General features: G+C 35.7%; 1 protein-coding gene across 2 annotated transcripts in view; it reads right to left on the bottom strand.

Annotated features, from left to right (window-relative positions):
* XIRP2 (xin actin binding repeat containing 2) overlaps positions 1–12,726 on the bottom strand; it is a 65,129-nt gene that overhangs the window by 14,729 nt on the left and 37,674 nt on the right. Inside the window, exons 4-6 of one of the 2 annotated variants that reach the window (XM_082464819.1) lie at positions 1,552–1,662; positions 1,101–1,173; positions 22–152 (exon numbers count right to left, since the gene is read on the bottom strand). In XM_082464819.1, coding sequence (XP_082320945.1) covers positions 22–152; positions 1,101–1,173; positions 1,552–1,662 — 315 coding nt within the window. The remainder of the gene's footprint in view (positions 1–21; positions 153–1,100; positions 1,174–1,551; positions 1,663–12,726) is intronic. The other variant, XM_082464820.1, reaches the window with a different exon arrangement.

The following is a 12,726-nucleotide window of genomic DNA, read 5'->3' as shown; positions in this document are numbered from 1 at the left end:
TGTGCAGAGAAATGATCTTACCTTAATCTGCTTGGTTGGGGTCGTCTCTTTGTCAGAATAAAGGACCTTTTCCTGGGCAGACTTTTCAAATTGTTCTTTTAAAAACTTAGTTGAAACCTTTGGAATCTCTTCATCCTCAGGTGTATCTATGACTACAAACAGAAAACAACACCAGAGATATTATGTAACTAATAAATATGATGTTTGAGAAGACATTATAATGCTATGGAAAACTTCTCATAATGTAAGTTAAGTAAAAATATTCAGGATATAAATGTATACATATGGCAGTATTTCATTATGTAAGTTAGTATATGTCAAGAAATATAGGAGGAAAAATGGTGGTGATTATCTCTGGATGGAAAGTCATAAGTAATGAAAGTGCTGTTTATTTTAATTGTATGTATTTTCCAAATTTTCTACAAGCATGTTTTGCTGGTATGCTCAAAAAGAAAAATAAAAGTTATAAAACAAGAAAAGAACAGTAGAAAAACAGAAAAGGAAGATCTACTTCTTTAAGCAAAACTAAAAGAAAACCAAATTCAGGTATAGTCAAATAACGTTTGGGTCACAGTTGGCTAAAATCTACCCTTTTAGCACTTTGGGACAGCAAAACTTCTCATTCCCCTTTTATAGGCAAGACACCCTGTACCCATCTTATGCAAACTTGCACAGGTTTGCCTGTAGTCTAATCTCATATCTGTGGGTTAGAGAATTAGACTTAAACGTGCTTAAATTTGTTATTAAAAGTAATACAATCTAGATAACTTTTCTGTTCCCAGGGAGCTTGATAACATCAAGTTTTATTCTGGATCCCTGAGCAAAGTGCATGGCTGGCTGGCTTATCACCTTCTAGGCGTTTTGGATGAATACATCATAGGGTTGAAGGGCAATGAACTATTTTAGAAGCTTACTGCATCTCGTACCACAGGCAGAACCTAATTATATATAGAAATACTACTCTGTCCCCTTTGGGATCATAAGTCATAGTTACTAACTTTATTTAGTGGGAAGGTTTGTGCTTTGGAAGTCTTCCATTCAAACACAGAAACATCAATAGGAAAAAGATATATTGGGGTGAAATATTACCAGATTCTTACCTGTTTCTTGAACATACTGATGGAGTGGAGAAGCTTGATTTATTTCCTCAGTGTGTTTTTCAAGATGAGAGACCTGTGTTTAAAGATAATTTTAAATAAATAATTGTTTTTAAGAAGTCAATTATTTCAGTATTGCACACATATTCTTCATTGCACAGTGATTTTCATCCAGGACTTCAGCGCACATTGATTACACTTCGATCATTTATTTTAATGCATGGGTTCATGCTATAACAGAACAAATATGAATTGACATCTAAAGTGCACCTATATTTTTAGGGTGCTCATTTTATTTTTCAAAGAATATCAGCCCCAAAGTAGGGAAAGAGACACTGATGTGTATTGATATTAAATACATAAAGGACAATAAAAGCAACTGTTTATAACAAGGTCAGAATTTCCACACAGTTCTGCAAACTGTGTGGAAAGTGTTGTCTTTCTAAATAGTTACCATTTCTGTTCCAAGAACATCAATTTTGTGTGCTTTGTAAGTTTCTTGTTCATTTCTTTCCATTTCCTGGCTGTGTCCTGCAATGTCGACCTGGCTGCTACGGATTACCTCCTGAAAATTAATGGATGAATGAATGAATGAATGGACAATGCCTTAAAAAAATTCTGAAAATTTTAACTTTTATTTTATTAACGCAATTTCGGTGACAGACGCTTCTGAAAAAAACCCTGTTTCCTCAGTATATTAGTTTACTTGGCTGTTGTAACAATTACCACAAAGTTAATATCTTACAGTTCTGTAGGTCAGAAGCCCTGAATGGGTCTTACTGGGTGTTGGCAGGTGTCAGAAGGCATGCATTCCTTTCTGCAGGCTCTAGGAGAGAATCCATTCTCTTGCCTCTTGCAGTTCTAGAGACTGCCCACTTTCATTGGCTCATGGCCCCCCTCCTCTATCAAGTTGAACTTTTTCTCACTCTGCCACCTCTCTGATTTTCTCTTGTGATTCCCCTCTTTCACTTTTAAGGACCACTGTGATTACACTGGACTAATCCAGAGTATTCAGGATTATCTCCCTGTCAAAAGGTCAGCTACTTAGCAGCTGTAATTTCATCTGCAACCTTAATTCTTCTTTGCCATGTAACTTAACATATTCACAAATTCTGGATTAAGACATAGATATCTTCAGGAGCCATTATTCTGCCTACTAACCTTAGAAAGGAACAAATGTTAATGAGGCAACTCATACCCAACATGGCAAAGACGAATCTCAGAAAGAAAATGAAAACCCTTGATGAAAAAGAAATATATTTTGTTGTTTATAAGCCAGATTTTCATTCTATAGAAAGACATTCCCATCTTCAAGGTGGCCTTCTGGTTTGATGATACATCCAGAGTTCAATTGAAGAATATAACCATTAAATATAACCAATATAAATAGGCCATATTATGCTAGTGTGTCTCTATCTTCACACATGGCGCTACTTTTGATTTTGGTTAAGTTAGCACAGTGATCCTGGCTGAATTGGAGGGTTGAAACTCCTATTAATTTTGGTGATCCAGCCCTGCTGTTACTACAGAATGTGATCTGACACAAGTATATGATTGACTGATTGACTGATTGATATGGTGAAGCATCTGGCATACTGCTAAAAATCTTAACATCAAAAAATAAGGACATAGACAGATGACTCTCCAAGAACACACCTATTTGAACGCCTTTGAAGTTGGGATTTCATTTTACCCTTGATATCTACATGACTAACAAATACTGTTTTTGAGATGGGATTTTAAAATTTTTGTCTTAGTAGAGAATAGTCAAGTGAGCAAAGGGGCACTATTACTATTAATCAAATAGGAGCACTAACTTTTTTTTTTTTTTAAAAAAACATGGAGTTAAATAGTTCTAAGGGATCAAATTCTAAAGCTTTAAACCAAGAATAAGTTTAAAGTTAACTCATGAGATCTTGACTTGTGATTTTTTTTTCTTACTAGTGGACTTGTAGTGTCTGGCTTACCCCCACGGGTATCTGGTATACAGGGTTAAAGTTCTGATTAACCAAGTGGCAGTCAGACATTTGCTTAGAGATATACAGTATTATCTGATCTTACTACACTATCTAGGAAGGAGAATTAAGACAAAAAATTGATACCCTCCCAAAAGTCCTTCAGAGAATTGAAGCCAAAATGTAGGTTTGCACTTTAAAATGTAGATTACATTTCATTGGGTGTGTTAATTAACTAGATGGGAGGAATCCTTTCACAGTGTGTATGTCTATCAAATTATCACTATGTACACTTTAAATATCTTATAATTTTTTCAGTTATACCTCAATAAAGCTGAAAAAATATAAATTATATCTCATTAAATTAAAGGCCGGTGTAATCTTTTCCTAAGCAGAATGGGTTTTTAGCCCTAGTTAATGATCCACATATACCAATAGATATTTATTAACATGCTTGACACATAGTTTATGCTAAGGAAAAGTTTACTTAACCAATGAATGAATAAAATAGCAAATTTCCATTAATAAATGAACTTCATTCAACCTTCTATTTGCCTGAGAATGTCCTAGAACCTGGGGTTAGAACAATGAACAAAATGTGTACTTTACTTTTTCAAGAGGGGGTATAGAAAATAAACAATTCATATTCTTTCCTTTAAGTTCAAAAAATCATAATTCTATATAATAAAAAGTTTTGCGTAATCAAGTTTTATTTAAGGGTATTAATGACATTAGGCTGGAGGGAACAATAACTGTCATTGAAGAAAAGAAAGAAAAAAATGCACAGATAGAAAAAAATGCATGGGCACAAATAACAACTCTTTGCATAATAACTGTTTACAACTATGGCAAGTCTTTCCATCTATAGGACTATAATGGGGATATTCTATGGCTTTCTTATGACACACCGAGAAATAGGAAGTACTGATTAAACAGACAGTGAAAGAGCAAAGGACATGGGAACCTGACCAGTACCAAGATCCTTACTGAAGGGCACAACGATCATTACTATAGAATCACGTCTCTGCCTAGAGGCCCAGATGACAAGCTGTGGCCCAGAGACAAGATTATTTGACCCACTCAATGTTTTTAAAGTCTTGAACTAATTAAAACCTACAAAAAAATCAAGATTTCTGCTTACGTTTGAAAATTTTGAAGATCTGGCAATATGCCATATTCCAACATGGCAGTGGCTTGCTGGAACAAAGTAGTGGCCACCTGTGTTAGTTGGGGCATATACTTTTCAGTTGGTCACTGTTCCCATCACTCACTAATAGAGTATTTAACACCAAGTTGACATTTTTAAAACAACCTGCCTATCATCTTTAAATATATTTTCTTGTGGGAGATGACACAACATAAACAGTAGAAGGATACATAAATTTAGTTTAAAGTTATAAGTTTCTTCTTCAGCACTATGTGCTATTACTAAATACAACTGTAATTGCTACACTAGTTTGGTATGTCAGTGTCAATGCATCAATCTTACTGCCCCGTTTTCTGCAGTTTACATAACGTCTGTCTTAAAATATTCCAAGATTTTGTTTCCATCATTTACTGTGTTTCATATTATGCAACTAGTAGAGTTGGATTTTAAATCTGACTTTCATTCTTCCCAATTGCTGGTGTCTATAGAGTGAAGGGTTAGATAAAAGGGTGGATCATCATAATGCTCAGGAAGAAATCAAATTATACAAATAAAATGTAATAAAGAATTCTGGCCAGAATACCATATGCAAATTCACATGAAACAGTTCATGAAATTGGTACTTAAAAATTAAATTCAAATATAGATTGGGCTGCAAGAAGAAAAATGCAGTTTTGTTCACAGGTGGATTAACCAAGTCAGGAATGGGGATAGTACTCATTCCCTCCTTTATATTAGATATGCTATAATCTTGGGTAAGTTACTAAGTCACACTTCAACTCTTTTTTTAAATCTCATTCATCCATGAAAAGAAACACAGATGATACACGTGGTCTAATTTTGGAATCTAAAGGAGAAAATGTGGCATGATCACAAAATGTTATAATATTTGCATAGCTCACGCCAATCTGATATCAGCTCATAGATTAGTCAAGTATATTACAAAAGTCTCTCATGGATGTACACTTCTCCTAAGGAGATTTCTCCAGCACAGGATAGAGTTCACACTCTGCCTACCCAACTTGCCACTGTTATTATCATTACAGGAAAAGACATTGTACATTTCCACTGATAAAAATGCAAACTCATGCTAGCATAATGAGTAAGGAAAGAAAAGGACAGACTTTTTATGGTGACTCACTATTATTGTGACTCTTAGAAGTACACCCAGTAGAAAAAAGTGTGATGGAAGACTGGCAGAAGAGTAGATGATAACTGCCTCACTAGAGTGGAAAAAACAGCTCATGCTCAATGCCAGTAACTCAGCAATTTTACCCGTCACTAACCTCATTCTTAATAAAACTAGGAAGGGTTATGATGTATTAATGTTATATGCATCGTTGTCAAACAGACAGAAACAATACCAAAAATGTGCTATTTATGTTAGCAAAAATGTCAGTTGATTCAAGGTTTGAAAGAATAATCAGTTCTTTCTTTTAAGTGAGGAGCATAAAAATTTGTGGTTGATATATTGTGTTTGTCTAGATTTTGATATGTTTGAATTCAAACATGTTTTCTTTTTGCCCTGAGTTTTCTCTTTACGTTTTAAAATTTTACTTGAAAACTTTACAGTATAAAATTTGACATCCCTAGTATTGGAGCTTCAGGTTAGGGCTTTTCCTCATTCACTATACACTTCTGAGTCTTGGCTCAAAAATTATTTTCTATTTGAAACCTTTCCTGACTTCTCTATACAGAGTTCCCTATTACTGCTTCTTTTATTGTATTCCTGTATGGTCAGTACACACCTCTATTATCTACCTATCCATTTCACATTCATTACTTGATAATACGACCCTTTCCTTTAACTGAATTCATGCATCCTCAAATCCCAATATTTAGCTTCCTGGTAGAGAGTAGATGCCCCCCAAAATATCAAGGAGTGAATAGTAATATTATGAGCAAATAGTCAATAGTAATATCATGAGCAAATAGTCACTTTTTTCCCAGGAGTGTGAACATTTTATGATTTTATAAAAATCTAATTTAAAAATTAAAATTCTATTTTTTCCCCACATAATCCTATGATCTTATTTTTTGGTATTTTGGCTGACAATCTTTGACACTGAACATTTTATGACTTGTAGGTGGAGTTACTGAAGCTGATGCATATAACAATAACATGTCAGTCACTGACAAAGTATATGCAGAAGAGGTCTCTGGATAACATTGCAAGTGATCAGAACATTTATGGAAGAATATGGGCAGTGCTGTGACGCTGTGAAGAGCAGTTGACATCATTAGAGGGAGGAGAAGCCTGCACCAAGAAACCAAAAAATACACGAAGGTAATAAACACATACAAAAAGGTAAAGAACATTGAAAAATAGGAAAATCTATTTTCAGGTGGTCTTTTTATAAAAAGATGTTCATGGTGCTAAAAAAAAAACTAGTCTGTATGTTCTTTTTTTAGTGAATTGTTATTATTCATTGAGTTTGTGAATCTGATGTATTGCCAAGCATCATGTAGAAATAGCAGTAGAAATGTGTTGAGCAGAATTACTACGACATCAAAAAATTAAGCTGAGGTATTTATGATGACAATAAAAGACAATACTTTATCCTTATTTTTAATATCAAGGGAAAAGAAGAATCAAGGCAAATGTAAGTCATGATTCTTCATATAACGCAATATATTTGGAAGTGAAGACTACAATTTTACTTGGTTCAGTAGTAATGCTGCCTGAAGCTATGAGTGTGTCCTAGTTGGACTGTTGGATCCTAAGAGACTGATGATGCAAAACATTCAGAAAAAAAATTAAGATAGTAACTTTTTCCTTTGAAATCACTGCATCCCTAAATGTGAGTGATCGTATATAGCTTCACTTATACATTTATTTATTCAACTAATAGCTACTGAGCACCAACTATCTCTATAGCATTATGCTAGGCATTGTCAGTACTGTTTTAGTAAAAGTTTTATCTACCAACCTATCTACATATCAATCATCTGTCTATTCATCTATCTCTATATCTGTGCAATATATAAAAATATGTACAGGATTTCCCTGGTGGTCCAGCGGTTAAGACTCTGTGCTCCCAATGCCTGGGTTAGATCCCTGGTCAGGGAACTAGATCCCGCATGCTGCAACTAAGAGCCTGCATTCCACAGCTAAAAAGATCCTACACGCCGCAACAAAGACCCGGTACAGCCAAATAAATTAATTAATTAATTTTAAAAAATGTACATACATATCTAATGGAATAAAAATGGCTCACTTAGCTTGAAATTCTCTTGAGACAAGATTTGTAATATATACACATGCATGAATTATGCAGGTTTGTTGTAAAAATCTCTGAGAGAAGCACTATCATTCAATTAATTTCAGCTCTTTCTGTGCTCAAAACAATTATGCTTTGGTCATATTTAGCTATAAAGAGCAAAACTTATAATTTTTTAATAAAAATACTTAATTTGAAAGTAGGAATATTTGACTTCAAAGAGGGAGGTTTATGAATAAGTAATGCCAGCTTTCACTACTAAAACTTTGTCCTCTACTTTCCCCAAAGTGTTATTTATAGAGCCATATCCCAGCGTCCAAAAATGCTGAAGGTACATTAAAAGAACATGTAAAAGATGTATTTTCAACTGGGCCATCAAACATATTAGTAATATAAACAACAATACTTATTTGACAAACTAAAAAGAACAGGATACATAAAAACATTCAATTTTCAGTAAAGGACACCTTCTAGAAGTTTTATGTAGATGTGTGTTTTTTATACACACACACACAGACACACACACATACACGTATACAAGAGTTCAATCTAACATAGACGTAAGGCATCTTAAAACAAAAAAGGCACTTGGATATAAATAAACATAAAAGTACAATAAAAGAGGCTAAAACTTAGTCTCAAGGAGCAGTGAAATTACAAAAAAAAGCTTGCAAAAAGAATGAAAAAATTTTAAAGAGAAAGAATAGCAGGGGTAACATATATCTTACATTAATTAATGCAAACCAAAAGAGAGAAACGGAAGAATTCTACCTTTTTATTATTACCCCTCTTCACCAATATCCAATTGATTTATAAGCTCTTCCAATTCTATCTTTAGTTATCTTTTGAGTCAATGCCCTCTTTACCCTAGAACTTCTGACCCGTTTAAGTCCTCATGTATTTAATCTGCTATTTCAGTAGTCTCCTAACTTACCTTCTTCAGTCTAACCTCGACACCATTTTTTTTTTTTTTTTTTTTTGGCTGTGTTGGGTCTTCGTTTCTGTGCGAGGGCTTTCTCTAGTTGCGGCAAGCGGGGGCCACTCTTCATCGCGGTGCGCGGGCCTCTCACTGTCGCGGCCTCTCTTGTTGCGGAGCACAGGCTCCAGATGCGCAGGCTCAGTAGTTGTGGCTCATGGGCCTAGTTGCTCCTCGGCATGTGGGATCTTCCCAGACCAGGGCTCGAACCCGTGTCCCCTGCATTGGCAGGCGGATTCTCAACCACTGTGCCACCAGGGAAGCCCCTCGACACCATTTATATCAATCCTATACAACTAGAAAAAATGTTTCTTAAATGCATATCTATTCATCTTACTCCCCTGTTTGTTTCTTCAATGGTTTTTGATTGCCTTAGAATAAAGTAAAAATTCTTTATTATAGCATATAAGTTTCTCTCTTATACAGCCTTCGGCTACATCTCCAGCTTCATGACTCAATTGTGCCTCACTATATTCACAAATATACTATTTTACCTTTTGCATAAGTTGTTCCTTTCACCTAGAATGTGACTCTGTATTTATAAAAAATTATTTTAAGTCTCAGCTGAAGCATCCTCCACCCTCAGATTCCCCTCCTTGACCATCCTTCATCCAGAGTAAAGTTTATCACAACCTCCTTGTGTCCCAACAAACCTCATTTATATTTTCCATGATAGAATCTACCATATTGCACTTGTAATTATTTGTTATATGTGTTTCTCTCTGATAGAGTGAGCTTCTTGAGGGCAAAATAATATCATACTCATCATTGAATCTTTTGTGCTTGACATATGGTGAGTGCTTAATGACTATCAGCTGAATAAAAAAAAAAATAAGGCACAGACTCTGGAGTCAGCTTTCCTGAGTTAGGATCACATTTGATCACTTTCTTGGGCAAGTTACTTAGATCTTCCATGAGTTCATTTCTTGTCAAAAAAAAAGTAGGGGGGGGCTTCCCTGGTGGCGCAGTGGTTGGCAGTCTGCCTGCCAATGCAGGGGACACGGGTTCGAGCCCTGGTCTGGGAAGATCCCACATGCCATGGAGCAACTGGGCCCGTGAGCCACAGCTGCTGAGCCTGCGCGTCTGGAGCCCGTGCTCCGCAACAAGAGAGGCCGCGACGGTGAGAGGCCCGCGCACCGCGATGAAGAGTGGCCCCCGCTTGCCGCAACTAGAGAAAGCCCTAGCACAGAAACGAAGACCCAACACAGCCAAAAATAAATAAATAAAAATAATATTAAAAAAAAAAAGTAGGGGGCAGGCAGCTAAAAATAATGCCTATCTCAGAAGGTTATTGTGAGGAGAAAGTCAGTTAACATATGTGAAAACCTGGCTCATAAGTGCTACATTAGTATTTGCTATCTTTGCTTAACATATTCATTGCACACTTACTCTGCATCAGCTATTTTCCTAGTAATTTGGGATACATAGTAAACAAGGCAAAAAAAAAAAAAAAGATTGAAGGAAAGTAGATTGTCTGTGGTTATGTCAATAAATTTTGCCATGAATTTTTTCATTGTAGAATTAAGCCCAGAAACGAAAGAAAAAACAAATTTCAATATGTACATTTTTTTCAACCAGAGAAGTAGTGGATTTGGGGGATTTTTCAAAGAGAAGCAAAAAGGTGCCTATGCATAACTCTTCTAAGTCATTCTGGCCCCTAGGACATGGACATTTCTATAGAGGCATGGCCAGAGAGTGGCTTTCTGATCACCTATCCAGTTTTTCTCTGGTTCATCGTTCATGAACTGGTACCCAGTGGAGAGTCAGTTCACAGTGATTTAATCTACTATTATACAATTCTTCTCACACTTGACTCTTTCCTAAAAGGTCCTGTTGTGTGCCTCTCATCTAGACGATAAAATAAGAATGTTAAGATTTGTAATTTATATATTGTTTTATCAGTCACAGCTCCCATTGTCAAGCATCAGAGTCTAACTGATTTAAATAGGACAGGTACTTTGTTAAAGAGACATTTCATAGCAGAAGTGTATTTCACAGACTCTCCAGGAATAAGACTCCAGAAATATACTTATTCTCACAGAATAAGACTTGGAGGTTTTGTAGCCAGGAACAGTGCTGAAAAATGCTGCAGAACCTTCTGGAGAAGGCACCCGTGCTGCTGACACTGGACACACTCATTGCCAAAGCCACTGATACTACATAACAGATATTGCTTCTAGAATGGCTCTTTCTTGAAAATTGATGTAGCTAATCTCCGCCACCAGCCATCACCAAAACTGATTCCGCATAGTCCCTGCTTCTCATGCGATTTCATTACTTCTTTATGCTAAGACTGAGTTGGAGGTGTCTGATTGGTGCAGTCTAGTTCACAAGCTTGGGTCCTAGATACCAGGAGGGCCAGGAGAGTGAGTGTATGGTATTTGCAGCTTCTCCTAGTGGAGGCTGGTTTTGCCTCATGGCGTGGTGGAGTCCCCAAGTACAGGAGGTTCAGATGTCCAAAAGAATGAAAAGTGCACATTACCTCTCCTAAGAAAGTATTATTTGTCAACACGGAGGTCTTATTAACCAAACAGAAACCAGTTAAAAACACAAGAAAAGGAATGCCACTCATTTTTGACAACACATAACATAGTAGAGAACGCTACTCATGTCCTATGATGAAATTGATTTGGGCTTATTTCTTGGCAATATATGTTCCATGCAACATTACAAGTTCCTTTAGGAAGACTGAGACAGTACAATTTGCCTGCTAATAGGGTCATGAAGAGTTCCTGTTTTACAAACCTGCCTCCTTCTTTCACTGTCCCTCTGAGCCTTTATGGTCATCAGTCTTGCTCACTGGGAGGAATACATTTTAAATCCTTATATAAAATCCAAGAAGAAGGAAAAAGCACCATAAAACAGATTTGGCTCTGATGTAAGCATTCCAAGATAATCCATGCAAACAAAGCATTTCAGGATAATTATTAATTATGACTACAAATTAATTACTCTGATCATTTGGGTTTTCTTCACAATGAGGAAAAATCAGGAAAAATAAAAGGGTAATTAGTTGCAATTTCACTGGTGAATGTATCTACTAGTAAAATGGGGACTGGAAAGAGATTGAAGTAGAGACAGGAATGTTGGGTTATGGGCTGGAGTTTGTCATCAATTCAAATGAGAAATCAGGTAAGTAAATCACAGCTAATTTCAGTCTCACTTAGAATCCTCATTTGTAATCTGTTGGGGTAGAGAGTAGGGAAGCATTGAAGGAGATAGATAGAAGGAGCTACCATTGATTGAGTGCTGTTATGTGTCAGGAAATATACAAGGCCCTTCACACTTTATAACATCTAATTTCTTAAGAATTTTACCATTTTAAAATTCTACATGTTGATTACCCATGGACTTAACCAGGAAAAGGAGTTGAAGGGAAAATGCTGTGCAAGATTTGAAAATTCCAAACATATACCATGAATATAGAGATTAACAAGAATTCAATCAACCAGTTGTTTTGAGTCAATGCTTTTAACACCTAAAAGCAATAAGTGATGTGCTCAACGTGCACTTGTGATGTACCTAAAGTGCATTTAAAGTAGGGACAAGAAAGAAGGAGAGTTATTCTCAACTAGCTAAGTATGCTGAAGAACTGCACTGAAATGCCTTCAAAGAATCTAAAAATTAACAATCATGTGCTGTAATTTTTATTGTATATTCATTTTTTTGAAAAAAATCACTGAGTCTTTTACCCTAATATGCTTTTCACCAGTATATCAGGTAATCACACAGTTTTCTTTATTTCTTTTAGGGTTGTTGATTCAGTGAACCATCTTTTCTATCAGTATAATATCAGTCATCAAGTGCAAAGATTTCAAGAAATATAAAAATCAATGTCAGAGGTTAGAAGGGTCTCAAAATTGAAACAAGGTTCTTACTAAAAAAGATAAAGAACGATTTGCTTTAAGTAGATGCTTAAATAGTTTCATTTTGCCTAAAAATATACATCTACAGCTTATAAAAATTGAGCCATTTAACTCCTATAGATTTATAGAAACAAATCAGATGAAATGAAATTTAAGGACATACCCTTTGATCTGTACTGGATTTTCTCCCAATTACACTTATCAGTTCCAGGGCACTGTAAAGGATACGGTACCCACCCACTTGCTGAAGACTCATGACTGAAGATCAAGTTGGTTCTATAAGAATGCATCAGAGCGGATGAGATTCAAACAGGCTTTGCTAAGGAGTTATCACTAAACTCATTTAGGAGTTATCTTTAAAACTTATTTCAAGTATAGTGGTCTATGAAACAGTAAAGGATAAATACTTGATCATGTATCTCAAAATTATAAGAAGAGAAATAATACTGAGCATAGGTGCCAAA

Source organism: Balaenoptera physalus (assembly GCF_965194825.1).
Source record: "Balaenoptera physalus genome assembly, chromosome: 6".
NCBI classification, from domain to species: Eukaryota; Metazoa; Chordata; class Mammalia; order Artiodactyla; family Balaenopteridae; genus Balaenoptera; species Balaenoptera physalus.
This window is presented reverse-complemented; position numbering and strand designations above follow the sequence as displayed.